This window comes from Nicotiana tabacum, chromosome 6, assembly GCF_000715075.1.
Source record: "Nicotiana tabacum cultivar K326 chromosome 6, ASM71507v2, whole genome shotgun sequence".
NCBI classification, from domain to species: domain Eukaryota; kingdom Viridiplantae; phylum Streptophyta; class Magnoliopsida; order Solanales; family Solanaceae; genus Nicotiana; species Nicotiana tabacum.
This window is the reverse complement of record NC_134085.1, coordinates 114,069,209-114,096,237: the sequence shown is the minus strand read 5'-3', so window position 1 is coordinate 114,096,237 and position 27,029 is coordinate 114,069,209. Positions and strand designations below refer to the sequence as shown.

The window sequence follows — 27,029 nt, the reverse complement described above, 5'->3', positions numbered from 1 at the left end:
TGGATAATATATATACAAGAAAAAAGAATCCTGGCCACGTCGTCAGCTTCCTTCATCCTTCAGTCTCTTTCGTCACAGCCATTATATTACCTTTCTCTCTCTCTCATGAGAGATTTTTAAAGGGCCGACCTAACTTCTACACTTTTTATTTACTTCAAATTCAGATCAATCCAACTGTAACTAGTTCATGTATTTGTTGTATCAAATGTGTGGTTCATATATTTGTTGTATCAAATGTGTGTATAAAGTTTGCGAATCAAGAAACTCAGATTAGAAATAAAAAAGCAAAAGAAGTAAAAATAAGAAATGGAGAACGGAGAAGTAGAGAACACAGGAGTTTCCTCGTCGGAAACCGTCAACGGCGGCGAAGATGTATTTAGTTCTAAAGAATCCGATGCTTCCTCCGCCGATCATCTTGTTATGATGGTCCATGGTATTCTCGGAAGGTAATTAGCACAATTGTGGATATATATATATATAGTGCGTTAGTATCATCTTTTTTTCACTTTTGATTCTCGAATTATAGTGAAATTAGAAGAAAATTGGAGAATTTTAATTCAGCTTTTTGAGAAATTATTCTTAGGCCTTAGCTCCTGTTCGATGATGATTTCATGAATTTTTAACATTTGTTGTCTTAGAGGTTACTGCTTGTTTAGTTTGCAGTATTCATGTAATTTTTTCTTTAAGACATCGCGTAAAGCTACAGTTTTTCTTCTTTTTAATCTAGTATACTAGCATTTTAAGCTCCTGAATTTGGAGCTATTTCAATTGCTTCATTCTTTGGGGGGATTTTGGACCTATTTTGTACTCATATTATGGATATTGTCTCCTTCATATATAGTGTTGCGCTCTAGCCAGATCACAAGAATTTCCCTTGCTTGGAGATGAGAAAATGTGAATTAAAAATCTGATGTTACTAACACATAGAAGAAAGCTGCTTCTGATCTACTCTGATTTGATTCTTCCGTCCGGAGTTCAATTAAGATCTTTGGTATGAAGGAAAATGTTATTGCCGGGAATATTTTCTTGGAAAATATTTTCCGGTGTTTGATCGGTTAGTGAAAAATATTTCTTAAAGATTAATCATATTGTCAACAACTTGGATAGTGTTCTGCATTGAAACTATTGAGTGTTAAAGATTGAAGATATTTACCACGTTTGATAACACCACAAAATCGCTTCGTATATTTCCCGTCATACCAAACACACTCTGAATTGCTTAATTACTAGCCAATTCTGACTGGGGTTATCAATTCAGTTTGACGTCAAACTAAAATCATGGGACAATTTTTTGTGGAGTAGTGATAAATTCTTATCAAATAAATTAGTGCTTTCATGGTATTGGTTTTTAAAAAAAAAAATCTACTTATTGCTGGATTTTTTTTTGTTTGTATATTGCTTATAAAATTATTATTTTTCTACTACGACAGTGCCTCGGACTGGAAATTTGGTGCTGAGCAGTTTGTTCGGAATCTTCCTGACAAAGTTTTTGTTCATTGTAAGTACATACATTGAGTGGCATTTCTAACTGATACTTGTTTGTGTTTCAGCAGTTAGTTCTGCATGTTGCGTTTTTTCCACCCTCTAATCCTCCTCTCTTAGGATTAGGTTGCTATAGCTGTAAATAAAAAATATACTTCTATTCTTGCTTGCTATGTTGATAGACAAGGTAAGTAGGTTTCACTTACTTTATCTTCATTTTCTCTAGAGAGGCGCTTAATCTGTTTTTTTCCTTCCACACTCTGCCTCTTATGCTATGTAATTTCCCGTTCCACAGCATTATTTATGAATGACATAACAAGGATTAGACTAAAGGACTAAATTTCTAATTTATTCCAATATGTGCTGTTCCAGCAATTTTCGACTATGAGATTGTTGTTTTAGGAGACCAAGTGAATTTAGTTGGCTCTCTTGAGCTCTTATCTAATAACATTCACTTGGCTTTGTGATTTGTCACAATTAATGATGTATATTGGTCTACTTGGTGTCACTTTTTGGTAATCATTTGTTCGTCTACATTAGTGGAGTATTGTTGCTCAGCTTAACTATTAGTTATGATCTGAATCTCTGAAAAAAGAAAAAGAGAACCTAATAGTTGTGATCTGAAGTTGTCAATGACTACATGTCTTATTCAAGTCTAATTTTTACATTTTGTTTCTTGTAAGAATTGTTTGTTCATATATGTTTCTCATCTAGAAGCTCTCATTCGAGTTGAAGTAAAGATAGTATACCAGTGAGTCTTGCATATTAATATTATATCAAGAGACCTTAATATGTAGTAGCTGGTGAAGGAAAAGTTGGGTTCCGTTACTCTAGGGAAAAGCCCTTTTACTTCTTATATAGAAAAGAAATACATTTTCATAAGGTGGTGAAACTCATTTCTTATGTGAATGTTGAACTTTAAACTTCTTTTAGTTTACAACTCCCTTAATTATCTCATCCTTTCTTCCATTGGGACTGTGAACTTTGAATTTTCTAGCAAAAAGTCAAGCTTTTTCTCATTGATAAACTGCCAACTAAAGGTGCAAGTCTGCTCTGATTGTGGTTCCCAACTTCATTGGTCCCTTTCTGATTTGAGAATACTTGTGTTAAATAATTAGCACAATTATTCAGTAAAAAGAGATTTCCTTTTCGTGGCTCATGTGAACCTATTATATCTATGTCTCTGTTTTACCTTCTTCATAATGGCTGAGCACTTGGAAGTCTTGCACAGTCTTAATGAACATTATTTTGCAGTTTTGATGAATGATGAACATGATTTTCTTGGCAGGCAGTGAACGTAATATGGCTAAACTAACATTGGATGGAGTGGATGTAATGGGCGAGCGGTTGGCTGAGGAGGTTGTTTTTTTTAATAATGTGATTTGATTTTCTTTTGTTCCGCCCCGTTCCTTTTTCTAATATTTTCTTTAAAGCATGCTGTATGTACCCCATCGGACGGTAATGATATGGAAATGGATGTTAGGTTCTTGAAGTGATCAAAAGAAAGCCAGGTTTGAAGAAAATTTCTTTTGTTGCACATTCTGTTGGAGGAGTAGTGGCAAGATATGCAATTGGGAAATTATATAGACCTCCAAGAATGGAGAATGTGGAGAAGCTCTCAGCCGATGCCAGTGAAGAAGGGTCAAAGGGCACAATAGCTGGCCTGGAACCAATAAATTTTATCACTGTTGCATCACCTCATCTGGGTTCAAGGGGTAACAAGCAGGTATCAATTTGTTTTTTAAATAATAATCTTACGAATAATTTAAGGTTTGATAGAAAGTGGCTTCATCATGTGCCACCGATAAACAAAGATCAATCATTGCATCCATGATGCCTTATGTCTCTTCTGATGAAGCTTACTCTTGGATGAGAGGGGTTCCATTTCTTGGTGTTTTGAGACTGTTGGCTGTGAAGTTTAGTTAGTGCTTACGGTGTCACTTAGCGCACCACTTTCATGGCTTTAAAATCACTTTGTGATGGATTTTAACCTGGGGATTATGTGTGGTGCTGTCCATGATTTCACGCTTAATGTATTTGATTACCGGTGGTCTAGTGCTGGTGTAAACATATAATAGTTTAATGGCGTAATGGCCACTTAAACTTGTAGGGCTTTTGAAAGCCGATACACGAACTTTGGATTTTCTCATTTGAACACTCCAACTTGACAAAATGGATAATAATAAACACATTCACCAGAGCGTGTATATCAATTGCGCTGACATGCACAACACATCATGCTAAGCTATTTATTACTTGTCATGTGTTATTTGTGGGTCCCATTTTTAAATACAAAATCAGGAAAAAAAAAAGTAACAAATACAAAAAGGGAAAAAAACGCCTGAAACATAGTTCGACAATTCCACCGTGGGAATCGTCACCTCCGACGAGCAGCAGAACTCCGGCGAGGCAAAAATGAATGCGCAAGGTGTTCCAGGTATGCAAATTGGAAAAGAAAGGTACCAAAATGTTCGCCTCGATGAGGAGAATGCTCCTACACTTCCAATTTCATATGGGTACCAACCAATTCCTCCAATTTTACAATCCAAAAGCTCAGGCAGTCCGGTTGAGCAAGGTGTTCGACGAAATGCCCCTATCAATTCTGGGCCAATTGGAGACCAATTTCCAATTGGAATCCCTTCTACTACACCCATGGATCCTCTATGCAAAGATTCAGCTCAATCCATTCAAGAAATCAACCATCACCACCAAGTTGAAAACTCAAAACTTCACCAGTTGGTCGGGCAAGGTGATCAGGCAAACCAAAGGACTCAAAACCAATGCCAAACTACTCCTGCTCCTCAGGAGAATGTTTCCAAACCTTCAAACCAGACCTTACATGGGACAAATCTTTCGAATATCCAAAATGGTCATTCTACGCACTGTTCATATAACAGTGTTCGACCAAATGCCAATGCACCCTCTAGTTCTACTCAGCCTTTTTCACTAGGATTCTGAACTTACATGCTCCGGCATGGTCTGGTGAAGTTCGTAGCATCACTTACTCATATGATAGCATCACTTAATCCATGGTGGACACCTGGGAAGATGAAAAAATTGGAAAAGTCTTTTTTTTCTTTTTCATTTTTCTTTTTTATTTATATTTTATTCTAATTCTAATTTTAATTTTTTTAAGTAAAAACAATACTATTCACGTGTCTTGGGAGTGTGATTTGCACACAGTTTAGCCATGTCAGCTGTAGTGCTTCCACATAGGCATGGTCAACGGTCAAATGTGTTTATTATTATCCATTTTGTCAAGTTGGAGTGTTCAAATGGGAAAATCCAAAGTTCGTGTATCGGCTTTCAAAAGCCCTACAAGTTTAAGTGGTCAGGAAGCCATTATGCCTAGTTTAATCATAAAACACCCATTATACAAGTTTAAGTTTATGTATTAATATCAGAACTATCAGGGGAAAAAACCCATCACAAACTACTTAAATGACAGATTCCTCATCTAAGAGTATCATCTACATCCTTTATTGATGTAGTAGCAAGGGCTGAGACAAATATCAGCAAAAAACCTGAAAAAATATTTAATAAAATTCACATGTTTGACAAAGAAAAAAAACAGCGCTACTACTATTAACATAAGACGGTAAATTAAGATGGAGAAGCAAGGAATGTACTCCACCTAGGGAAAAAAAGAAGAAGGAAAGATACATCTAATTTGTCAGAAAAAATAATCCACATCAGAAAGGACCTGGAAAGACTTACTTCAAGATGTGAAGTTCTACAGCTGCATGAACCGAAAAAATAACAGTAAGTATTCCCCTTTCCAGACAGTGTTGTCTCCCTCCAACTTGATAAGTTATCCAAGGAATGCAACCACGGGGAGATTTTTTTTAACTTATCTAACAAGCCTTATCTTTAGTAACCTCGAAGTTGCATCAGGGTCTTCCTGTGTTTGACTGTGATTCCTTCTTTTGATATGAGAACCTCAAAGTTCCTGAAATGTAAAGGAAAGCAAACTTGCTGATTAACGTAGAAATTACTTGTAAACTACATTCTTCTGCATGGCACAGCGGCTTTTAGAATGATGTAGTCAGTTACGGTTTTTAATCATACTCAATTATCTGCTGGTCTTGCTTATAATCAGTATTCTGGAGATATCCTCTTTAGTAGCGGGTGGTAGATATTGATCCCTGCTTAATCTTGTGGCCTGTGAAAAGGAAAATGTTCTGTCATCTGACAGAAGGATCAAGAGGCAAAAAAAATTTCCGTGTTTCTTCTGTCATCTAGATCTTTAGGTATGAGCAAGTATTCCTCTTTTCCTCAAGTCCGTTTTTGCATTATTAAGATTGTGAGTTTGCTCCCTACCTTACAAGATCTACTATACCACTGTTGGTTTTTTGGCAATTTTTATTTTATTTGCTAATTGTCAGGTGCCATTTCTTTTTGGTGTAACTGCCTTTGAGAGAGCTGCCGGTCTTGTTGTTCATTGGATATTCAAGAGAACTGGTCGGCACCTTTTTCTTAATGAAGATGAAGGAAAGACTCCATTACTGAGACGGATGGTGGAAGATGATGGTGAATTACACTTTATGTAAGTTCTAAGATTTATTTACTACGTTCATTAGACAGTGTAGTCCTATCATTCATGAGGGTCTGTGGTAAAAACTGTAGTATTTGATGCTAATTTGTTGCAAAACTCTTACATGCAGGTCTGCTTTGGGTTCATTCAAGCGAAGGGTCGCATATTCAAATGTTGGTTATGATCGTATCCTGTTTGTACTGTTGAACTTGAATCAGGCAACCGGCCTCTGATATCCAAACTTCATTAAAGACTACTTTTTCTTTAACAAACTTTATTATAGATATTGTAGGTTGGAGAACGTCATCAATTAGACGTAATACTGAACTGCCCAAGGTACAATAGCTAATATCTGATAGTAATAACCTATTAAATCTCATGTGCTGTCATAACAGTACGTGCTTACAGTGGGAGGACTCCTTAAATGAAAAGTATCCTCACATTGTGTATGAAGAACATTGCAAGACGTGCGATAGTGAGCAGAGTGAATCTGTTGTAAAGGAAGATGATTGTTTTGACAAGCTAGAAGGTTAGTAACTCTCTGCTTATGGCAAGAAGTTGACTTTAGGTAAATTGTCTCCTGTTAGGTTCTTTCCTCTGATTCTTGCTTCCCCCTAGCTTATGGCAAGAAGTTGACTTTAGGTAAATTGTCTCCTGTTAATGCTTTTTCGCTGAGCTTTTGGTGATGCTATATGTTCAAAAATGTATGCATGATTAATTTTCATTCTTTCTGTTATCTAGTGCTTAGCACCAATACAAAGAATGACTCCATTGATCCTAAAGTACTATGCAACCTTGTTTGTAAATCAGTGTAGTCTTTGGCCATCCGATCTTTTTCAGATAGGAAGTACTTAGTTGAATTATTTGTTCTTTTCCAATTGTAGTTGTTCTTAAATGCAACTGAATTTTCGTGTTTCTGATTTGAGTTTAACGCCTTTTGAATTATATGTTGATAATACCATCTTGAAAAAGGAAAAGGAAATGAAAAGGATGTTTTATATCTTGGCTTCTTAATATTATATACTAATTCTTGCTTGCTAACTTATCAAGAAAATATTATAGTGCTAATGCTTTGACAAATTATCCAGAGGAATTGGTGACTGGTTTGTCTCGGGTGTCTTGGGAGAAAGTAGATGTCAGCTTTCACAGCAGTAGGCTCAGATTTGCTGCACACAGTGTTATTCAGGTCTCACTCTTTCTGTACTCCCCATAGTCTATCTCTCTCTCTCTGGACTCTATATATATATATGGATCACATATATATAACATAGACGATAGCGTTAATGCACAGAGCATTTTCTGATGCTCCCTCCATCCCAATTTATGTGACACCGTTCATAATTTGAGAGTCAAATGAGTTTTCTTTGATTGCCGATTTTTCGTAAGCTTTTAAATATTTTGAATTGTTAATTATTGTGACTTATAGTACATTTTATGTAGTTTCCAAATATGTAAATTTTATTCCATGTCCAAGCTCACAGTCAAAATTAAAAGGTTTGACTCTCGAAATCCGAATGGTGCCACATAAATTGAGACAAGGAGTATTTTTTTGGTTCTCCAAGAACCACAGTCGGTTACATTTTATTTATATCGATGTATCAGAATTGTGTGTTTATTTTATCACTTACACCTTTAAGATAAAAAGCTGTCAATAACTCTTGTTTTTGTCCTGGATGTCGTGTTACCTTTACTTGTTACCTTGAGTATTACACCCTCCGTCTCACTTTATGTGATGCAGTTTGTCTAGGCATGGAGTTTAAGAAAGAAAAAAAGACTTTTGAAACTTGTGGGCTAAAACAAGCCGTAGATATTTGTGTGACTATTAATCATCTCAATAACGGTAAAGTGTAAAGTCTAAAATTTTATCCTTACCAAATATAGAAAGGTATCATTCAATTTGGGAAAGACTAAAAAAGGAAAGTGCATCACATAAATTGGGCCGGAGGGAGTAATTAGCAAAAGCATTTACTAGTTATCCTACTTAAACCAGGCATATTCTTTAGGTTTATTTTGTGAGAAACTGCATGTTTACCTGCAAAATTTACACTTGGAACTCCTATTCCTTTTCCATCTTTTATTCTCTGGGATGCATATATTAAAAAAAGTAAATGAAAGAAAGAAAAAGAATATAGGTTTGAGGAGAGGGCGTGTCTGTGGTGTTTAAAAATGAAAATTACTTGGACTAGATTTCTATCATGTGCTTGACTAAAGCCATTTTGTGCACTGTATTTGACATGGATATTGTGCTGTTTTACTTTCTCCCTATATGTGAAAATCCAAATCAGGGGGATCCTTCCAGTGGTCACATATACAAAACCAAACACACAAGTCCTGCAATATAATGCCTTATTCGCTTAAACGGATTGAAAGCATCAGGGTTTTGCCAAAATGTTGCCACGTTTTTCACCCCATTTAGTAAAAGTTTAATTGTTCTTATCTTGGTAGGAAACACTTTTGTCCACCTTATAATGTCGATGAGAGCTGAGCTTTTGTTAATGTGTTATTTGTCTTGTTGTTTACCATGTAACATTGATTAGAGTTGAGTTGTAGAACCTGTAAAGGTGTACATCTTCAGAAATTGGCTACTTTTATGTTTTGTTGTGACTACATAGCTTCAAGAGCATTTGTGCGCTAATTTCTGAGTAAATATGTTTGTACTAGGGTATATTTTAGGCTTGGAGACTGATGGTGATAGGAAAACTTAGTAATGAATTTTCAAGCCCTTTTAAATCTTCAAAGTCGGCTACTTTTATGCCCAGTAGGCTATACAGCGTCAAGGTATTTGTGCACAGATTGCTGAGTTATTAGGTTTTTATGGGTAATTTATTGATGAAGAGTGGTCGTGGTGGGAAAAGCTTCTGTAAAATTTTGACATCCTTGGAGGAGCGTTTCTTCTGCAAGTTACGAGTGGTTCATATCTGCAGAAGTTTAAACCAGCTATGCTAAAGGCACTAACACAGTACTACTTATATATTTTTGGCGTCTGATTTTAATTGGTGACTGAATCTGGCTTTCGTAAGTAAGGCTGATATCAAGTCATCTATGTTGCTTATCATGGGGTTGAACGTGTCATTCACTTCATAAATCCTGTAACTAAATGGCAATAAAGGTTTAAAAAAAGGCATTTGGAGCATGAATATAGGTGTTAGTGAACAAGGATCTTTGGATCAGTTGTATTGCTCAACATTTTAAATTTCCTAATACATTTTGGGAGCTTATATTCCATGCTTCTAGTGTTCCAGATAGAGCTTCAGACTTCAAAACGTTTTTATGTCCCTCAGATTTTATGTGCTGTCTCAAAATTAGGCCCTATTGTTTTGCCATTGAAATTGCACACTAAAAGAGTATATTGTACAGTAATTAAGGCTTTTCAGATCTTCGTGCTTATGAAGTTAATATATAATGCTCGCTGTGTTGCTTAAAGGTGAAAGATCAATATTGTGTAATGCTTGCCGTATTGCTTATAGGTGAAAGATCAATATATGCATGCAGAAGGTGCTGATGTTATACAACATATGATAGATAATTTTCTTCTATAGAAGTCAATCGAATCTGAAGCACATTGGATTGCCGTGGAAAATGCTGAATTTACAAGGTATATTAACTGCTTCTACACAGTCTTATTTCCTTTTCTTTTGCTTTCAGAAGTACTAGATGTTTTTCAAGGGGCCCTGGCATAGTTTGTGTGATTTGTTTTGGTTTTACTTGGTTGCAGGTCGGAATTAGAGTATTGTCTCACTATTACCGCATGCAGGAACTTTAACCGAGAAGCATATTCAGAAGTTTTGTTAATTCAACTGTCCCTTAGTGTACCCTAAACCTGTTTCATTCTCAATGAAAAAGCATTAATTAATTTTCCATGTTAAAAGACTTTCTTACTTTTTTGCACTGGAGGTTGTAGGATATCAACCTCCAAACCATTTTTCCTGTCTCCCGCTACTTTAGTACAGTAGGCAATTGGGAATACAAAGTTGCATTAGGATAACGAGGGAATGCTGGGGAATTTATGCATTCTTATCTTCTTTTTGACCTTCATGTTACTGCTCGCCTCATAATCGAGGACAAAGGGAGGGATAGCCTAAGTGGAACTGACCCTTGTCCTTCAACCATGAGGTCAGATCTCTGGCTTAAGTTGCCATGGGAAGAGTAGGAGAATTTTTGTCATATTTAAAGGAAGGTGTAATTACGAGAACACCACAATTATGCTTCAGTCGCAAACATGTTGGGGCCTATTGCATGTATCTTCAGTAACCATGTTCCTCTTAAAATTCATCTCCTGTTATCATGAATTGGCTAGTTTTATGCTGGTTGCAAGTGTACTGTAACCCTTTTCTTTTATGCAGGTTTGGTACCGGCAATATGAGCAAACGCACACTGGCAGGTGATGACAGGTGATCACAGGAATGAATTAAATAAAATTATGTTTGATTTCGCAAAATAGGTATTATATTTTTTCAAAAATGTACCCTATCCTTCATTTGTTAGTAAGCAATGCGAGTTTTTCTCCTCATCTCCCCCCCACCCCACCCCCACCCCTATCCCATGTCACGACCCCAAACCGGACCCGATCGTGATGGCGCCTCTTGTGAAGACAAGGCCAGCGGACATAGCTCCCAAATTCATTTTTTTAACAATTTTAATAAGTCAATTTAAGTCATTGATAAGAAATAAATCCCAAAATTAAGCGAAATAGAACAAGTGCGGAAATAGATACAGCCCGACATCGGGGTGTCACAAGTCACGAGCATCTACTAAGGTCTAAATACAACGGAAAGTTTGAAAAATGTGTTAAATACAGTCTAATGAAATCAAGAGGGAGAACAGCATTGCTGCGAACGTCGGGCAGCTACCTTGCTAAACTCTGATGACTCTGCCTTTGAGCAACCAACACCCGCTACTGGGTTCAGAAATACCTGAATCTACACACAAGGTGCAGGGAGTAATGTGAGTACTCCGACTCAGTGAGTAATAACAATAAATGAAGACTGAGCGATAAGAATTCACATAAAAGCACATCAACATGCTATAAAGTAGCAATATAAAACCAGTAAAAGCAACGAGACTGTGAAACATATTAAGACACCTTAGTTCAGAGTAAATTTCTTTAAAACACCTTTTGACAATTAAACAATTAAATGGAAAGCAGCTAGAGCAGATAAACACATAAAATTCGTCCCTCGGGCACAATGTCAACAGAATTCGCCCCTTGGGCAATATCATGGAACAACACCAGCCCCTCGGGTTATATCTCATATCACAATGGGTACCCGCGCTCACTGGAGGTGTACAGACTCCGAGAGGGGCCCCTTACGGCTCAAGCGCAATATCAAGCCATCTCGTGGCATAATCAATAGGCTCTCGGCCTCATATCAACAAGCCACCTCGTGGCGTACAATCTCAGGCCCTCAGCCTCATAATCATAAATCAGTGTATCATCGCTGCGGCGTGCAGCCCAACCCAAAAGTATCCTCACAACACAGGCCCTCGGCCTTACTCAGTCAAAAATTTCTAAAAATCACTCGGGAACAGTAAAATATGATGCTCAGCCCAAAATATCATTTAAAGTATTACTCCCTCCGTTTCATATTATATGCGGTAGTTTGACTCATCACGGAGTATAAGAAAAAAGAAAAAGACTTTTGAAACTTGTGGTCTTAAAAGCTTAAGGGATAAAAAGTTTGTGGGGCCATGACATTTGTGTAGCTATAAAAATTTCTCATTAAGGTTAAATGGGTAAAATGAAAGAGTTTAAAGTTGAATTATTTCCAAATTTAGAAATGTGTCATTTGTTTTGGAACAGACTAAAAAGGAAAGTACCTAATTTAATAAGAAACAGAGGGAGTAAAACAGAGTAAACATGGCTGAGTTATGAAAACAGTATAATATAGCATGACTGAGTACAGATATAAAATCAAAACAGTGAGGAAATAGCAGTAAAAATACCATAAGGGTCCAAATAGTTGGCACGAGGCCCAAATATGACATTTAACCCAAAACATGATGATAGCAAACAGTTTTCAATCAAATACACGGTAAAACAGTCGTTCGGGATGGAATAAGTCACAATCCCCAACGGTGCACGACCCCACGCTCGTCATCTAGCGTGTGTGTCACCTCAATATAGAACAACAATGTGAAATCCGGGATTTCATACCCTCAGGACAACATTTACAATCATTACTAACCTCGATCCGGTCCAAACTCTAGTCCGCGATGTCTTTGCCCTCTCGAATCGACCTCCGGATGCTCCAAATCTAACCACAATCAGTACATAACCATTAAAATATGCTAAGGGAACAAAGCTCACTCGAAAATATCCAGTTTACATCAAAAATCCCGAAATTGCTCAAACCCGACCCCCGGCCCACGTCTCGGAATCCGATAAAAATTACATCAATAGAATCCTCATCCTCTCACTAGTCTACCCATATCAAATTCATCAAAATCCGACCTCAATTGCCCATTCAAATCCCCAAAAGAATTCTCAAACTTTTCTTCCATTCTTCTCCTAATTTTCACTCTAATTTCTCAAATTAAATGACGAAATTCAAGAGTAAATCATTGAATTAAACCAAATATGAGTGAAGAATACTTACCCCAATTGCTCCACTAAAAATCCCCTCAAATTTCACCTTCTCCCGAGCTCTCTAATGGCTTTTATGATATTGGACTTAAACCCTCGATTTTTAAATATAAACTGTTTGCCAGATTTTCCTTCATCGCGAACGCGGCATCTCCCTCGCGTTCGCGAAGAACACAACTTCACTGACCGGAATTCCTTCTACGCGAACGCGATGCACAACAGACTCAACACTTCGCAAACGCGAACGCGTAGAACAATCGCCCGGGGGACCCAGCTATTCCTCTTCCTCTACGCGAATGCGGCATAAGCCTCGCGAACGCGGTGGTCATTGACCTCAGCCCTTCGCGTTCGCGAAGGCTAACTCCACAGCTTCACACCCTAACCCTTCGCAAACGCGGGACATGCATCGCGAACGCGAAGGTCAAAAACCTGCAACACCAACAGCAGAGATTCTGCAATCTCCACCAACATGAAACGATCCGGCTAACCACCCGAAACTCACCCGAGGCCCTCGGTACCTTAACTAAACATGTCAACATATCCCATAACCTCATTCAAATTTGTTCCAACCTTCGGAACGCTCAAAACAACATCAAAACACCAAAATCACATCGGATTCAAGCCTATGAATTCCAAGAACTTCCAAATTTCGCTTTCGATCAAAAAGTCTACCAAACCTCGTCCGAATGACCTAAAATTTTGCACACACGTCACAAATGACACAACGGACCTACTTCAACTTCCGGAATTCCATTCCGACCTCTATATCAAAATCTCACCTATCAACCGGAAAATGCCAAAATTCTAATTCAAGCCTAAATCCACTCTGAACCTCCAAAATACATTCTGAGCATGCTCCTAAGTCCCAAATCACCTAACGGAGCTAACCAAATCATAAAAATTCCAATCTGAGATCATATACTAACAAGTCAAACCTTTCAAATTTTAAGCTTCAAACTGAGAACTGTTCCTCCAAATTCATTCTGATTACCCTAAAAACCAAAACCGACGATTTACATAAGTCATAATACATCACACGGGGCTAGCCATGCCCGATAACTGGCGAGCAAAGTGCAAAAGCTCAAAACGACCGGTCGGGTCGTTACATCCTCCCTCACTTAAACATACGTTCGTCCTCGAACGTGCCCAGAGTTGTTCCAAAAGCCAACCAATCGCTGAATAACCTTACCATGCACATACCCGGGGGTGATCCCACGTCACCCTATCTCATATAGGTCCGATAACACAATGTAACTGAAATTTCACAATCCAACCTAGCCCATAAACCTTAGAACCACATTCCCACTTCTGAAATCATCCACAAGATCAGAATCTCACATCTATACTCTGAATAAGCCCGAACAAACTATAATAACCCATACCTGCAACCTTAGGTACAATTACATGATATACCACATAACTCAAACTCTTGTAGCGATAGCTTCTAATCACAGCAGCTGCACACAACAACTGAATACCGATAGTAAACCTCTTATCAACTGAAGTCCCATTCCAACACTTTCATATACTGCCAATGATAAATGAAACACGTAGAAAGTCCTACCCATTCCTCAGATCAACCATTCGTGAAGCCACTTCTCCTTTGGCAAGGACCATAGCAAATTTCTGAGCCGAACCTCGATATTATCCTTCCAACATGCTGAAATCGAATCCGTTCGTATTCATTTTAGATCCCGACGATCTCATCTAATCCAACACAACTACTCTACTGACATGACACATCAATGCAATCTAAAGCCATAACTCGTGCAACCCGCACACCAACAAGCAACAATCTGAGCGTCCTTAAATCACGAAAAATGACTCAAAAGAGAGAGTTGTACCGCCAGCTCACCAGTACCACCACACACAATGCTGAGAACTCGTCACACATCGTAGAAACAGAACATACGAATCTAACCCGAAGGGTCATACCTCCCCATAACCTCACTACAATGCGCGACCCTATCCAAACACTGCTCCACATGAAACACCTCAAGTCACTACGCTCAAAATCGACAACCACGCGCAATTTGTTGTCCAGAACCAAAGTAAATTATCATAATCATGGCGAAGCAATTGACATAACATCACACAACCCGAAAGGACACAACCGATGTGCCATTCACCGAGCAATACCCAATACTCCTCCCGCTCGAATTCCACTAAGAGACCCCAATAACACCGCACCACATGTGCCTATAACCAACAAATCCCAATGCCCCGCAACACGGAAAGGTAACTCATAGATCTCCCCAGATTACTAATAAGCTCAATAACAATCGAATCAACACATCCCTCAACAACACAACTAGGAGACAACCAAACTGACTCAAGTTAGAACACACATGCATATTGGCCTGCCAACGAACCCCTTATCAAGGAAACCCTGAAGCTGCTCTTTCAACTCCTTTAACTCTGTCGGTGCCATATGATACGGTGCCCGGCACTAAATCAATATTGAAGTCAACAACCTTGTCCGGCGACATGCCCGACCACAAGAAACACATCCGAAAAGTCCCTCACCACCGGAACTGAATCAATGGTAGGAGTTTCTCCACTGACATCCATCACGAAGGCCCAAATAAGAAAGACAATCCTTCCCAGCCATCCGTTGGGTCTTCAAAATATAAAACCACCCTACTAAGAACATAATCCATCGAACCTCGCCACTCAATCCATGGCATTCTCGGCATAGCCAACATCGCCACCTTAGTGCAATAGTCCAGAATAACACGACATGTAGACAACCAGTCTATACCCAATATCACATCCTAAACCTAACATACCAAGCAACAAATATCCACTCAGGTCTCCAAACCTCCAAATAGTTACCACACAAGACCGATGTACGCGATTCACAACCACGACCTAACCTGTCTATGAGAACTCCCAGTCTCCAAATCCATTTAGCACACGGATCACTATATCTGATCCCAACTCCACCTAAATATGCAACACACCTCTAATACCCCAAACATCCATGAGAAGTACTCCTATAATTCTTCTGTGCCACCAAGCAAACTCGAATATCAGCAGTCGATCAAATAAAAGAGTGCCACAATACTAATGAAGTATTCTCAACTTAAACACATTGCCCTTTCTAAAATGTATACCCCCCATAAAGCCATACCAATTAGCAATATCATCTCCCTAATCATCTGGAGATTATTTTCCTAATCATCTGAAGCTGTCCATGCTACCTAAGAATTTGTGACCTTCTTTTCAAAACTGAACCATGACCCTACACTTGCAAATCTCAATCTTACACAATATACCGCATATACCATACCATCCTAGGATAAACATGAGAACTTCATATCTCTTCCGGGCCACAAGCAGCTACGTACTCAACTAGCCAAGAACTTTTCATTGATCCCATCTAGAAGAAAACCACTACACATCTCATGCTCCTCACACTCGTAGAAAATACGCATCTCTAACCGTGGTAGAAACCATAAAGAACTCTCTGAATTCCATTTGCACAAAGCTAAACCATCAGGATTGAATCCTTCTAACTCAACCAAGCTACGCATGTCACTAAAACCCAAGAGAAATTTCGCGAAATACCTGAAGAAACTCATTACCTCGTACGTATCCAAAGAACTAATGATATCCTTACCATGCCAATCCAACCTACTACCATGCTATCCCATCTATCCAAGTTCCTTCTGATTTACCTTCAGCTTGATACTTCTTCTTGCTATAACACCACAGTTCCTCAACCCAGACTCACCACATGGGACCCAAGCATGAAACCACACCGTCCAAGGCTCATAAACCGCTGAATACTCTCTTAAATATTTCCAAGAGCACCACATTCAAAATACCTACCCTAGAGGGTTTTCCTGCGATCCCAAAGTCGTTTTCTTCACCTTCTTGTTACTGATATATAGAATCCCATGATGATATAGAAATACCACGAGTCTTGACACCCTCAAATGAAAAAAACTCAATTTCTAAACTTGAAAACCTCCAATTACTACATGTAAAATCTTGAACTTATTAGAACCATTCTCGAGAGTCATCCACTCTACTCAAACCTCAATTAAACTTATCAAATGAACCGAATAACATGTGCCTCATTAGCACTCCGACATTGTAGCCTGCACCCAGGCAACTTCCTGCTCTATGCACTGCACATCCTTTACCAATAACCACTCAAGACATTTTGTGATTCTCATACACCTATGAAGCATAATATAACCTTTGTCGAAATTTTCCTTTACTTGAGCCATCCTCGGTCCCAATCTCCGTAAGCATAACTGATTCGCTCGTATGCCTCAAACTGGAACAAACATAGCACATAATCGTGCAACCAACTAATCAATAGTAGACACCCCCACTTGGCTCGAAGCCATAGGTCAAAACACGCACAATAACTCATAACGCATATACTCTATTGCTTCCATAATACCATAATGAGATTAAACTCAATCCTTCATAAGCTCGTGAAACACAGACCATCTAGTACTTTAAATCTTCTGCCAATCTCGCATTCACTCTTGTAATAGTTAAACCCACTCTCTTAGGCGACCCAAATTCAAATTGCAACACATATATTTCCCTGGTAACAGAGATCTTCCAATAAACGACATAAAGGATTATGCAAACTTCAGAACAATCCACAGGAGATAACCCACCTGCTTCGCCTCAACTAACATCTCTTTATACCCTTCCACCGTCATAGACATTACACAGTCACTTGATCTTCCTGAGTCTGAACTCACATCACAACGTGAAATCCACTTCACTCCCCCAACTAGAAAACATAAAAAGATTCTTCACACACCCATAACTCGGGGCTATACCTCAAATCAAGAAGGAAATCAAGCACCTAATAGTTCTTCTATCCTCTCGCAGACCCTTCTCGTCGCTTCCAAATCATATGAATACATCTCGCAATCACATCATACTCATCACACAGATGTCCAGTCATCACTCCCACTAATAGGGACACTATCGGCAATACAAATCCAAAAGTACGTGCTCACACAATCAACGCCTCAGTGCTCCAGCTATAGGCAAAACCCGGCCTCAAGTCCTCCAGACTGGCCCAACATCAACACACAGAGATCACATCTCGCCCCTCGATCATGGAATCACAAGTCATCGATGCACATCTGATACTAAGCGCTCATGCGCGCATACGAATGCGTGGAAAGAATTCAAAGAGTTATATTTCAAGCTGAATCAATGATGCACGATAAGAATTCAAGAATGTGAGATTTTTCCTAAAGGTTCTGCAGCCTCCCGAGAATAAGTACAGACGTCTCTGTACCGATCCGCGAGCCTGCTCATGACTCGTGAGACCTATGTAACCTGGGCTCTGATACCAACTTGTCACGGCCCCAAACCGGACCCGATCGTGATGGCGCCTCTCGTGAAGACAAGGCCAGCCGACACAACTCCCAAATTCATTTTTTAACAATTTTAATAAGTCAATTTAAGTCATTGATAAGAAATAAATCCAAAAATTAAGCGAAATAGAACAAGTGTGGAAATAGATACAATCCGACATCGGGGTGTCACAAGTCACGAGCATCTACTAAGGTCTAAATACAACGGGAAGTCTGGAAAATGTGCTAAATACAGTTTAATGAAATTAAGAGGGCAAAAAGCAGCTACCTTGCTAAACTCCGATGACTCTGCCTCTGAGCAACCAATCGCTACCGGGTTCAGAAATACATGAATCTACACACAAGGTGCAGGGAGTAATGTGAGTACTCCGACTCAGTGAGTAATAACAATAAATGAAGACTGAGCGATAAGAAATCACATAAAAGCACATCAACATGCTATAAAGAAGCAGTACAAAATCAGTAAAAACAATGAGACAGTGAAACATATTAAGACACCTTAGTTCAGAGTAAACTTCTTTAAAACATCTTTTGACAATTAAACAATTAAATGGAAAGCAGCTAGAACAGATAAACACATAAAATCCGCCCCTCGGGCACAATGTCAATAGAATTTGCCCCTTAGGCAATATCATGGAACAACACCAGCCCCTCGGGTTATATCTCATATCACAATGGGTACCCACACTCACTGGGGGTGTACAGATTCCAGGAGAGGCCCCTTACGGCCCAAGCGCAATATCAAGCCATCTCGTGGCATAATCAATAGGCTCTCGGCCTCATGTCAATAAGCCACCTCGTGGCGTACAATCACAGGCCCTCGGCCTCATAATCATAAATCAGTGTATTACTGCTTCGGCGTGCAACCCATCCAAAGTATCCTCACAAAATAGGCTCTCGGCCTTACTCAGTTAGAAATCACTAAAAACCACTCGGGCACAGTAAAATATGATGTTCATCCCAAAATATCATTTAAAGTGTTAAAATAGAGTAAACATGTCTGAGTTATGAAAACAATATAATATAGCATGACTGAGCACATATATAAAATCAAAACAGTGAGGAAATAGCGGTAAAAATCCCCTAAGGGTCTAAATAATTGGCACGAGGCCCAAATATGGCATTCAGCCCAAAACATGATGATAGCAAATAATTTTCAATCAAATACGCGGTAAAACAATTGTTCGGGATGGACAAAGTCACAATCCCCAACGGTGCACGACCTCACGCTCGTCATCTAGCGTGTGCGTCACCTCAATATAGCACAACGATGTAAAATTCGGGGTTTCATACCCTCAGGACAACATTTACAATCATTACTCACCTCGATCCGGTCCAAAATCTAGCCCGCGATGCTTTTGCCATCTCGAATCGACCTCCGAATGCTCCAAATCTAACTACAATCAGTACATAACCAATAAAATATGCTAAGGGAACAAAGCTCACTCGAAAATATCAAGTTTACATAAAAAATCCTGAAATTGCTCAAACTCGGCCTCGGCCCACGTCTCGGAATCCGATAAAAATCACATCAATAGAATCCTCATCCTCTCACGATTCTACCCATATCAAATTTATCAAAATCCGACCTCAATTGCCCATTCAAATTTCTAAAAGAATTCTCAAACTTTTATTTCATTTTCCCCCCAATTTCCACTCTATTTTCTCAACTTAAATGATGAAATTCAAGACTAAATCATGGAATTAAACAAAATATGAGTGAAGAATACTTACCCCAATTGCTCCACTGAAAATCCCCTCAAATTTCACCTTCTCCCGAGCTCTCCAATGGCTTTTATGATATTGGACTTAAACCCTCGATTTTTAAATATAAAATGTCTGCCCAGATTTTCCTTCATCACGAACGCGGCATCTCCCTCGTGTTCACAAAGAACACAGCTTCACTAACCGGAACTCCTTCTATGCGAACGCGAGAACCCTCTCGCGAACGCGATGCACAACAGAATCAACACTTCGCGAACGCGACCACTACTACGCGAACGCGTAGAACAATCGCCTTGGGGACCCAGCTATTTCTCTTTCTCTACGCGAACGCAGTGGTCATTGAACTCAGCCCTTCGCGAACGCGAGACCATCTTCGCGAACGCGAAGGCTAACTCCACAGCTTCACACTCTAACCCTTCGCGAACGTGGGACATGCATCGCTAATGCGAAGGTCAAAAACCTGAAACCCCAACATCAGAGATTTTGCAATCTCCACCAACATGAAACGATCCGGCTAACCACCCGAAACTCACCCGAGGCCCTCGGACTTCAACCAAACATGCCAACATATCCCATAACCTCATTCAAACTTGTTTCAACCTTCAGAACGCTCAAAACAACATCAAAACACCAAAATCACATCAGATTCAAGCCTAAGAATTCCAAGAACTTCCAAATTCCGCTTTCGATCAAAAAGTCTACCAAACCTCGTCCGAATGACCTGAAATTTTGCACACACGTCATAATGACACAACGGACCTACTCCATCTTTCGGAATTCCATTCCGACCTCTATATCAAAATCTCACATATCAACCGGAAAACGCCAAAATTCCAATTTCGCCAATTCAAGCCTAAATCCACTCCGGACCTCCAATACACATTCCGAGCACGATCCTAAGTCCCAAATCACCTAACGGAGCTAACCAAATCATAAAAATTCCGATCCGAGATCATATACTAAATGTCAAAACTTGGTCAAACCTTTCAAATTTTAAGCTTCAAACTGAGAACTGTTCTTCCAAATTCATTCTGATTACCCTGAAAACCAAAACCGACGATTTACATAAGTCATAATACATCATACGGGGCTAGCCATGCCCGAGAACTGGTGAGCAAAGTGAAAAAGCTCAAAATGACCGGTCGGGCCGTTACACCCCACCCCACCCTACCCCACCCAAAAAAAAAGAAAAAGAAAAGCCCTCAAAAGGGATACTGCAATAAACATGAAAATTACGTCTCTTATGTTGATTGAAAAATAAGTAACAACAATAATAGGATCTAAGTGTAAGCACGTAATTTTTGACCCGCGCAAATTTTAAAGTTAGTTTTAGTATTTTAATATTTTTAAAATATTTACTTGACTTTATTTTAATATAATTTAATCTTTTACTTTTAGTCCTAAGACATAAAAAAAATATAAAATAAATTTATTTATTGTGTTTATCGCTTTTCTATATTTTTATCTTTAGTTTAAGATCAATTAGTATATTTTTATTCATGGTATCTTAATTTTATCATGACTTTAGCCTATTTTCTTTACTTTTTACTTTAGTGTTATAACATTTAAAAATACAAAAAAAAAGTAAAAGTAGTTTCATTTTAAAATTTTGTTTATTTACTTAACTAAGTTTAATTAATATTTTGATAGGATTTTTGAGTTTGTCTTTGTCCAACAAGAAAAATTGTAGGCCCAAAGGTGTGAGTCCATTTCTTTTAACTTACACCTAATTATTCTTAGCACATTCTTCCCAACCCATTAGCCCATTTATGTGCAAGATTTAATCTTAGCCATCTATTTCCTTCTAATCCAATGGCCATCATCCCTTCCCCCCTTCATATAAAATACCCAATTATAGAAACCCTAACCCAAGTTTTGAACTCTTGGTCTTGAACTAAAAAGAGCCATCGGCGGTTGCTTCATCTTCTCGACCCTTTACAAACTATTCCAAATACTCTACCAAGAAAATCACCAAAAAATGTTTAGTTCACTTTGTCTAGTTTCATTTTTTGTTTCCCTTTTGTAAATTGAAATCTGGAATCGTAGCTACTGGAGTAAAAATTATGGTCCATCATTTTGAGTCGATCCAGTCGATGTGGTTTGCTGTTCGAATATTTTTAGTGAATTGCTCGATTTTATTTTAAGCTTGGGTTGATGCTCTAGTTGATCGAGTATTCCAGTCTAAGCGGAAAGGGTCGATTTGTCGTCGGCGCGAGGTTCTGTTCGAGATTCCGTCGTGTTCGTGTCCCAACTGGTATTTTTGGTCGCTGCTCAATTAAAGGTCTATTCCTCACTCTGTTTCTTCTCAGATTTTCAGATTTCAATTGTTTTGGTGTTTGAACGGAACATTTATTTGGTTGTGTGCTTGCTCTTTGATTTTAAGTGAAATTCTTTTATTTGGCCTAAACTTTGATGAGATTAATCTACCGGTCAGTTTAATTGACCTTCTTGCTAAAAATATTGGGGCATGATCGTTGATTTTACTCTTTAAATGTTTGGAGTCTTTTTGCATTTGTTGGTTCTAAAGTTTGAAGTTTAGCCTCGTAGATGTATGATTAGTTTGGTTATTAGTAAATTGCTCAATAAAGTTATATTGACTGAAGAATATTTGGTTAGTATATGGTAGTTAGTTTGGGATTTAGAATTGCCATTAACAATAAGTAATATTTAGGCAAATGGTAGAACCAAAGTTTTTTTCTAGCAGCAATCAGTTGTCAAAATTGTCTTGAACTTCAAATAATATCACGTTTGCTTCTCTTTTCCTATTATTCCATTATGCATTCTTCTATTTTATATGCATGTTTAGATGTTTTCCTTTATAGGTTTATTTAATTTTATTGGTATAGTTCGTACCTATTTTGGATAGTTCAGATCATGCGGTGGGATGCGGGTATAAAAGGACTCAATTTGATTTTCCAACAATTTTATTTCAACGTTTCCCCGCTAGTAACATGTTTTAGGTTGATCACACTTGGGTAAGCAAGCCTTAGGATTTTTATTAGTTTTCGTGGAGAGAGGTCGTTCCCTTAGTTAAATTTATCTGGGGTATGCCCCGTAGTATTTGTATTCAGAGACCGAAAAGTAGAACTTGTAGTATTTTATTTTCATTTTTTTTCTTTTATTAGGTGGGGACGACCTCGAGCCTTTTGTGTGTTTATTTTTCTGTGTTTATCTTACCTCAATCCGAATATTCTAAAAGTCAACTAGATCGAGTATGCAACCGTGACTTTCACGGGACTTGGGGAATGCCTAACACCTTCTCCCCGAGTCAAATAAACCACCTTACCCGATTCTCTGGTGCAGACTTAGCTTTAGAGTCTCAAGTGTTTTAAAAGAAAAAAAATTATTTTTAGAAAAACGGTGACCTGACACACCGAAATCAATGTCAGGTGGCGACTCTGAGTTAATCCTTTTGAACACAACTCTGTCACTTCTCGAATCGAAAACCCTTTTCAAGTTTTACTAAATCTTTTTATTATTTTAAGAGGGCTTAGTGAGTTTGTTTGAAAAAGGGGTGTGACATCACTGGCGACTCTGCTGGGGACCTGCAGATTCGAGCTAGTACTTGATCTTGTTGGTTTTTAGGATATTCAGTTGAGGTTTTTATGTGTTTTGTTTGCTTTTTATTTTGTTTATATCGTTTTTATTTGCTAGTTGCTTATTTATTTACAGTTTTTCCTTTATGAGTTACTGTTTTATAAATTGTCATCATGTGCATAACCATGGGTTTTCTTTCTGCAACAAGTCTCGGAGTACGCATTGCGTGCACGAACTCTTCGTTGAGTCACCCTTATTTTAGAAGGGGAGGGGGGCGTCGGCGTATGGAGTGGGTGGAAAGCTTGAGCAGCCACCATCGACCATACGCTCCCCCGAATTGCCTTGTTAGTGAACCCCAAACTTAGGTCAGCCTTTAGATCATTTTTATTTGCATCATGTCATTTAGACCTAGTAGGGCTCGGTCCCAGGTACCGTGTCCCTTTGTAGGAAACCTATCCAAATTTTGTCAAAATGGGCCCGTGGCCCAAAAAGACATTCAATCATCCCTATGTGATACATGTTGCATCTTTGAGGGTAAAAAGGTCATTTGGCGGACCGATGCTTGGGAAAGAAGGGTGAAAGACGAAGCAAGTAGGGCCCAGTTATATTTTTCTTTCACTACTTTTTAAAAAAAAATGAAAATGAAAAATCCAAAAAAGATTTTACATTTTCCCATTATTTTCCAAAAAGAAAAAAAAAAGAAAAAAAAAGAAAATCCAAAAGATTTTACATTTTCCATCATTTTCCAAAAATTCAAAAAAAAGAGAAAAGAAAATCCAAAAAGTGTTTACATTTTCCATCATTTCTCAGAAAGACAAAAAATATGGTTTTTCCAAATTAGTTGCATTTTTTTTAAAAAAGGCTTTCTCCCATGACCAATCTTCCTGAACTACGCGAACCTGATTCTCGTCTTCTGGGGCGGGATACGTAGGCAACCCACATAGGGTCCGGTCTTCCTATTAGGTCCTAGGTTCTTGGCTTCCAGGGTCGTAGCCAAATCTTGCATGTATAGCCATATTTGGCCACTTTGGCCGTTTTTGCAAAAATAGAAGTGCTTTCTCAAAGTAGTTTGCTATCTCTTGTCCTAGGATCTTGAGTCTACAATAAAGTATCCTCTTAATTCTAAGGTTCATTCCTGTCAAATTTGCATGTCTAGCCACTTTTGGCCACATCGGTCATTCTTGCAAAATAGGGTTATTTTTGCAAGAGTGGCTCAATTACCCATGTCTTAGGATCTTGATTTATAACTCGATTTCATATCACTTTAAGGTCCATCCATGTCGTGTTTGCGTCCCTAGCCACATTTGGCCACATCGGCCATTTTTGCAAAAAGGGTCCATTTCTGCAAAGTAATTTTTAAGACCATGATTGTCGGGATATTAGAGTCATGTAAGCTTTAAATGGAGTATTTCTCATGCATTAGGGGTCAACTCTGTCAAGTTTGCGCTAATAGCCACTTTCAACCACTTAGGCCATTTTGCAAAAATAACCAAGTTGTGTCCTGCATTTGTCGACTAGGAAATGTGGTGGGGTAACGTAGTGTCCCGAGTCGCTAACCATGTTTGCTTCATTCAGGTATGGACCCGCTGATTCGATCTAAAGTGCTGATGGTAGTAAAGATTCCTAGGAAGTTGATCAAGTGGTGGAAAATGTTTTCATCGTTAGAGCAGCACGAGTTAATGCAGAAATTGGGCACCCTAACTTCCCTTATTGATATCACACCCCGCCCAGATTTAGTGGAGGTGATGCTGACTTATTGGGATCCACAAAATTTGATTTTCAGATTTGGAGAGTGTGAGATGACTCCTACCTTGGCAGAAATGTCTGGTCTCACTCGTTTAAGCTATATAGGCAAGGACATGATACTTCCTTGAGACCACTCTAGGACAAGATTCCTCAGCGACCTAGGCCTGAAAGATAATAAGCATTTAAAATGTCTCGAGCAGTCCTGGATATCCTTGGATTATTTGTTTGCTAGATTTGGACCACAGGATAGTTTTGATGTCTTTTGGGATGAGTTCTGCACAACCAAGGCAAAGTGGCAAAGACGTCGCCTCGAAGCTTTCAGCCTTGCTTTGTTGGGATTATTGGTTTTTCCATTAGATGAGAGGCACATTAGTACCCGTCTACAGTCAGTGGTAATGGCACTATTTCATGAGAAGCAACGCAAAACCGTTACCGTTGTGCCGATGATCTTAGCAGAGTTGTACCGAGCCCTGAGTGAGGTTAGGGGAGGTGTCAGATATTTTGAGGGAAGTAACCTTTTGCTACAGCTGTGGATGATGGAGCATTTGCACACCGCTTCCTTACTTTGTCCCATCGACCGTGCCTTGAGGGATTGGGTGGTATGCATCGAACGCATGATGAAATCTCCTAAGTTTACGTACCCAGTAGGCGTCACGGCTTGGATTGAGTTCCTTGGTTTGAGGACAAATGGGAATGTTTTGTGGGCTTACCTTTGGCTACCTTTGGATGATATCTTGGTAGGGTGCCTCATGCAGCCTTTCCTGATGCTGATAGGACTCAAGTGTGTCAGGCCGTACACTCCCGTTAGGGTAATGCGGCTGTAGACACCGGATTTTTGACCCTTCGAAGGCACATCATAAATTTTAGCAAAAAGGTGGCTGATGAAATCAAGTATGTGCAATACTGGAACAATGCAAAGAGGATGAAGAAAAATACATTAGTAGAGGATGTTGGCAGGCCCGAGTGTACTCAGGAGTACTTGATTTGGTTACAATCCGTCCCGCCAGGGGTCAGCATCCCATTGCCAAGCCAACTCAAGGGTCGGGCAGTTCAGACAGATGATTTTGGGGAGGCATCGGACCAAGATCCCTAGGATAAGCTTGAGTTGATAAAGTCTCAGTTAGCGGGATTGGCAGCATAGCCAATATTTGTTTAGGGTCGGCCTTCAGGATGCGGAGGCACACGCCAGGGCCTTTATTCCCAACATTGGTGTTTCTTTACGAGGCATGTTACAGAGTTTGAGCATGGCAGACAGCCCAGGACCATCCCGGTCAGGACAGTCGCATTCAGGAGCAGCTTGAGGAGTCATTCTATTTAGGTGTTTTGAGATTGTCTTATGTTGTCTTTTACTTTCGTGTCTTGTCTAGAAGTACCGAGTCCTTTAGGTAATGTCAGAGTCTGTCGTAGTGTAGTTGAGTCTGTCATGTCTTTCATTATCGTATTTCCCTTTGTATTTTAATATCGAAAAGTTTTAAATGAAAAATCCCAAAAAGATTTTGTTTTCAATTTATTTTCCACCACTTCTCCAGAACTACGCTTGGTCTGATTCATGAGGGACATGATACGTAGGCAACCTACATCGGGTCCGATCAAATCATTTTTGGTTCAAAATAAAAAGAGAAAGAAAAAGAAAAGAGTGATAAGAGGTGTTGGAAAAGAAAGAGAAGAAAGGATTAAAATGAGCAAATTGGGATGATACCATATGACCCTGCGACCCTCAAAACCATTTTAGAACCGTTGATTGTTGCTAGGTGCATTGCACGTAATGTGATATTATTATTTGATAAATACTCCAATGCTAACATGGTGGTTTTGTGTTGTTGTCCTCTATTATCTTTATTAAGTTTCAGGAAGGTGGTTAGTTTGTTGGCCTCCTGGCAAGTCATCTATACAACACCCGGTCAAAGCGTCAAACAGTCATGGTTAGCAAGGAAACAGACACTAGAGTTGTATACCCACCAAGGGAGATTGTTGAGTCGGAATCGGAACTACAAGAGGAGGTCCGGAGGTTGAAGCATCAGATGGCAGAAATGTATCAAGCCTGGATTAAGGGACATCCTCC

At 39.0% G+C, this 27,029-nt stretch overlaps 1 protein-coding gene across 4 annotated transcripts; it reads left to right on the top strand.

Moving 5' to 3' along the window:
• Positions 1-38: 38 nt before the first annotated feature.
• On the top strand, positions 39-26,473 carry LOC107814737 (lipid droplet phospholipase 1). 4 transcript variants are annotated; one of them, XM_075255189.1, is made up of 13 exons: positions 39-446; positions 1,431-1,498; positions 2,771-2,841; positions 2,966-3,208; positions 5,868-6,028; positions 6,147-6,202; positions 6,300-6,352; positions 6,425-6,545; positions 7,105-7,202; positions 9,484-9,611; positions 10,360-10,407; positions 21,830-21,965; positions 24,797-26,473. In XM_075255189.1, exons 1-10 carry the CDS (start codon positions 307-309, stop codon positions 9,553-9,555), a joined length of 1,083 nt encoding a protein of 360 aa, XP_075111290.1. In that variant the 5' UTR covers positions 39-306; the 3' UTR covers positions 9,556-9,611; positions 10,360-10,407; positions 21,830-21,965; positions 24,797-26,473. The 4 variants fall into 4 exon arrangements, with proteins under 4 accessions (XP_075111290.1, XP_016495675.1, XP_016495674.1 ...); XM_016640189.2 differs by lacking the exons at positions 21,830-21,965; positions 24,797-26,473 and having other exon boundaries at positions 10,360-10,522; XM_016640188.2 differs by lacking the exons at positions 10,360-10,407; positions 21,830-21,965; positions 24,797-26,473 and adding an exon at positions 9,732-9,869.
• The last annotated feature ends 556 nt before the right edge of the window (positions 26,474-27,029 follow it).